Below are 4,317 nucleotides of genomic sequence, written 5' to 3'. Positions count from 1 at the left end.
TGGTTAGCTTGGACTAAATGCGAATGCCAGACCGATGACGATGAGCAGTGCGTTTCAAAACAAAAACAAAAAAAGCTATGATTGAATTCCTAGTCTGCAGCTTTGTCGTCGGGACAAATTAAGTATGTCAAGTTGATACAAGAGCCGCTAACTCTATATAAACGCTTGCACCATTTAGCTAATAACATAGCAAGCTGAATTAGCTAGATCCCCCACACAAAAAAGCTGAGTTAGCTAGCTCGATCATCTTCTAAACAAGCACATCGAGCATTGATTCTGTCGGTGCTACGATGGCCATGCGTCCATCAATAATATGGACGGCACTCTTGCTGCCTGTGCTGTTCCTCGCCGATAGCTTCCTGGCCCTCCAGCCGCCAGCGACATGCCAGCAGAAATGCGGCAGCGTGGACATGCACTTCCCGTTCGGCATCGGGGACGGCTGCTTCCTGCCGGGCTTCGAGATCGAGTGCACCACCGGCGGCACGCCGATCCTCGCGGGCAACAACAACACTCTAGCGGTGCTGAACCTGACCGTGATGCCGCGACCGGAGGCCGAGGTGATGCTGCCCATCGCGTACAATTGCTACAACACCACCGACGGGGCCAGCTTGGATTGGTTCTATGGCAGCGTCGGCATCAGCCCCGCGTACCGCATCTCCAACACCAGCAACGAGCTCATCGTCCTCGGCTGCAACACCTTTGCCTACACCAACAGCGGGCCGGGTAAGACCAACTTATACAGCTTCTACACGGGCTGCGTGGCCTACTGCGACCGCGAGGGGCGGGCGGAGGACGGCGCTTGCGCGGGCATCGGCTGCTGCCGCGTCGACATCCCGCCGGGACTCACGGACAACACCATGACATTTTTCGCTTCCTACGCGGCTAGCACTTTTTTCGGCTATACGCACACGGACCTGACCTACAGCCCCTGCGATTACGCGTTCATAGTGAAGAAAAACACCTACGACTTCCGGGTGTCCGACCTCAAAATGGACACCAAGACCACCAAGCCGCTGGTGCTCGACTGGGCAATCCGCAACATCGAAGACGGCAACAAGACCTGCGCTGAGGTGAAAAACAAGCCGGGGTACGCCTGCGTCAGCGACAACAGTGAGTGCCTCGACTCGTACAATAGCGAAGGATACATCTGCAATTGCACCAGCGGCTTCTGGGGCAACCCATACCTTACCGGCGAGGGCGGATGCCAAGGTAACTAACCCTCAGGTTCAATTCATTTCTACAAGTATTAATAGTGCAGACTCGTTGCTGATCCTTTCCGTCCATGACGACGCAGATATCAATGAATGTGATGATAAGTGGAAACCGTATTACCCTTGCAAGGGAGTATGCCACAACAAAGTTGGTTCATACGGTTGTGACTGCCCTTCTGGACAAAAGGCTCATGATGGCAATGCATATGAGAATGTTTGCGCCTCAAAATTCCCTGTTGAAGCAAGGATTGCCCTTGGTACACATACATGCTCAATTTCACTTTTTTTGTTGTGCCAGTGCTCAATTTCACATTTCCATATTCCCGCAATGCTATCCCAGTGTTCTTTTTGGCATGTGATGTGTAGAGGCGATAGTGTCATCAAAACATGTATCAGCCGGTGCAAATCATTTTCCTTATAGAATTGTAGCTTTTTTTTAAGGGAATATAGAATTATAGCTTCCACATGGAGAGAATCAAATTATTAACACATACAAATGCAAGGAGGTATATATATTGGCATTCTACATAAAACCTGGATCTACAAAATAAAGGTTCTCATGCCATCTGACTTCTCTTGCTTTGAGGATCAATACTTTTTAATTTATGAAAATAGAAATATGCTTTTTAAATTTTAACTTTTAAGAGATGATTATTGCTCCAAAATCAATAAATTCATCTTCGTTACTAACTCAGATTGCGAGACTTAGAATTATGGTGTTTCTATAAGAGTAAGAATCAAAATATTTAGAGTGATTTATCTGGTGATACCAGAGTTGATGAGGTACACAATATCTCATCAGTAGCCAATGAGATATACTACTTTTTGTATAGTTATATTTACTGGTATTTAGCATCCACATAAATGTTCTTTGCAAGACAATGTCCAAATCGTAACAGTAGCACTTGCACATCGTGGAATGGATAAAACGCAGTTAGCATGTATTTAGTAAACAAAATGGACCAACTTAAGGTGCATTAGCCATGAGTAACTGATTCACATGATATGTTAATTGCAGGCATCAGTCTAGGAGTATTCGTACTTATTGTCGCTCTCCTCCTAGCATTCATTATGCTCCAAAAGAGAAAGCTGGATAAACTTTTTGAAAAGAACGGAGGCGAGATGCTAAAAAATGTGAATGGTCTCTCAATTTTCACAAAAGATGTACTGAAGAAAATCACAAAAGATAATGCAGAGTTTCTTGGAAACGGAAGTTTTGGTAATGTGTACAAAGGAACTCTTCCTGACAATACCATGGTGGCCGTCAAGGCATCGATCAAGGTAGATGAAGCTACAAAGGAGGAATTTGTTGATGAAGTTGAGATCCAGACACAGATGATCCACAAGAACATACTAAAGCTCGTTGGTTGCTGCCTAGAGGTGGAAGTTCCAGTGTTGGTGTATGAGTTCGCAGCAAATGGGAGCCTCCAAGACATCCTGCACCGCAAAAAGGATCAAGTACTCCCCTTGGATTCACGCTTGGACATTGCAATTGGATCTGCAGAAGGGTTAAAATATATGCATAGTTATGCAACTCATGCCATGAGACATGGTGATGTCAAGCCAGACAACATACTTCTGGATGACAAGTTGACACCAAAAATCGCAGATTTTGGGTTGTCCAAACTACTGAAAGAAGAATATTATGCCAAGGTTGTGGTTGGGTGCATGGGTTACATAGACCCAGTATTCATGAAAACTGGCCTTTTGACACAGAAGAGTGATGTGTATAGCTTTGGAGCAGTTTTGTTGGAGCTCATTACAGGGAAGAAAAATGTTTATGATGAGAAACTTAGTCTCATTATTGAGTACCGCAAAGTTTATGAAAAGGAAAGGAGTGGGAGGGCAATGTTTGACAATGACATTACAACCGAAGAAGATATCTCCATCCTTGAAGAAATGGGAAAGCTAGCAATGGATTGTCTAAAGGAAGACTTAGAAGATCGGCCAGATATGACAGAGGTGGCCGAACAACTGGTGATGATTAGGAGAAACAAGAAGTTTGGAAAATCAAACAATACAAATCCTAACAACATTGGGGATATTACCATATATAATTCTCCTACCAACACCAACACAGAGGTGGTTAGTGGAACTACTAGGGCCAATATTTCAGCGAAGGTAACTCCTAGCAACATGGACATCCTTCCTAGTCCATAGGCCACTAAATGAAGCAGCCAACAAGGAAACCCAGTAATTTGTATCTTATTATATTTCCAAGCCTTTGTGTGTAAGTTGGGAACATGCACAATATAATTCTAGTGTGTGGCTTTTTTTGGGGATTTTTGTAGTGTGAGGTTGATGCCCTCTTGTGGGTAATCAACTGGAATATGCAATGTTCATTAATATTATAAGTCTATCTTTTAATGCATTATATTGGTGTTGATTGCATTGTAACTAGAACATGAAAGCACAATTTTTTGACTGTAACTATGGCGGGCGTAAGCTAGCATGGACAAAGAAGGAGAAAGTTCTACTTTAGCGCATCGATTGATGCATATTGCTACTTGGTGTTCGTTAATATTATAAGTCTATCTTTTCTTTATTAAATAGATGACTGTTTCAACACAAATAAGCCAACTACCGAATAAATTAGAACACAAAAAATCCTTCAGAGGAACAACACATCTACAGAATACCAGATGAACAAACTCAAACCAATGCCAAATTACCAACACCACACATAGTTTTAGATAATCCAGAACTCCATCAATGATACTGAAAACAACATAGAAGCGGGTACATGTCGAGAGTACGATTTGGAGCATCGGGTATACTCAAGAAAGGTAGAAACAAAATCGAAGGAAGAAAACAGGGAACCCAAAAAAGAAAACCGGGTGTTTGCACACACGCGTGAGAATGAATTAAAGGGATGTATTACCTGTTGAATGTGATCTAGAGAAGAACTCCATCAAGCCATCATATTTCTTGCTAGCGATGCGATCTACACACCATACCCATGCACGCCTCCCATCCGGTCGGCGATAAGATCAAAGAGAGCATCTTCACCGCTGGTCTCAACGGAGTGCCTTGCTCCTCTCCTCTCCCTGACAAGTAAAAACCAAATTCTAAGTTACATGTGCTCCCCCGCACGTAAATGTAGCTT

The 4,317-nt window shown here is 43.6% G+C and overlaps 1 protein-coding gene across 1 annotated transcript; it reads left to right on the top strand.

The window, feature by feature from the left end:
- The first annotated feature begins 215 nt into the window (after positions 1-215).
- On the top strand, positions 216-3,578 carry LOC127310737 (wall-associated receptor kinase 1). Its single transcript, XM_051341412.2, has 3 exons — positions 216-1,209; positions 1,295-1,468; positions 2,230-3,578. The coding sequence occupies exons 1-3, from the start codon at positions 291-293 to the stop codon at positions 3,369-3,371; spliced, it is 2,235 nt and encodes a 744-aa protein (XP_051197372.1). The 5' UTR covers positions 216-290; the 3' UTR covers positions 3,372-3,578.
- Positions 3,579-4,317: the final 739 nt, after the last annotated feature.

This window comes from Lolium perenne, chromosome 1, assembly GCF_019359855.2.
Source record: "Lolium perenne isolate Kyuss_39 chromosome 1, Kyuss_2.0, whole genome shotgun sequence".
Lineage (NCBI taxonomy): Eukaryota > Viridiplantae > Streptophyta > Magnoliopsida > Poales > Poaceae > Lolium > Lolium perenne.
Note: the sequence above shows the minus strand (reverse complement) of the source record. Positions and strands in the feature narration are given on the sequence as shown.

What these genes read in the sequence shown, in the direction of transcription:
- LOC127310737 (XM_051341412.2), top strand. Translation starts at nt 291, where the DNA reads ATGGCCATGCGTCCATCAATAATATGGACGGCACTCTTGCTGCCTGTG. An exon ending in CGGCGAGGGCGGATGCCAAG is followed by an intron (nt 1,210 to 1,294) that starts GTAACTAACCCT and finishes ATGACGACGCAG; the next exon opens with ATATCAATGAATGTGATGAT. An exon ending in TGAAGCAAGGATTGCCCTTG is followed by an intron (nt 1,469 to 2,229) that starts GTACACATACAT and finishes TGTTAATTGCAG; the next exon opens with GCATCAGTCTAGGAGTATTC.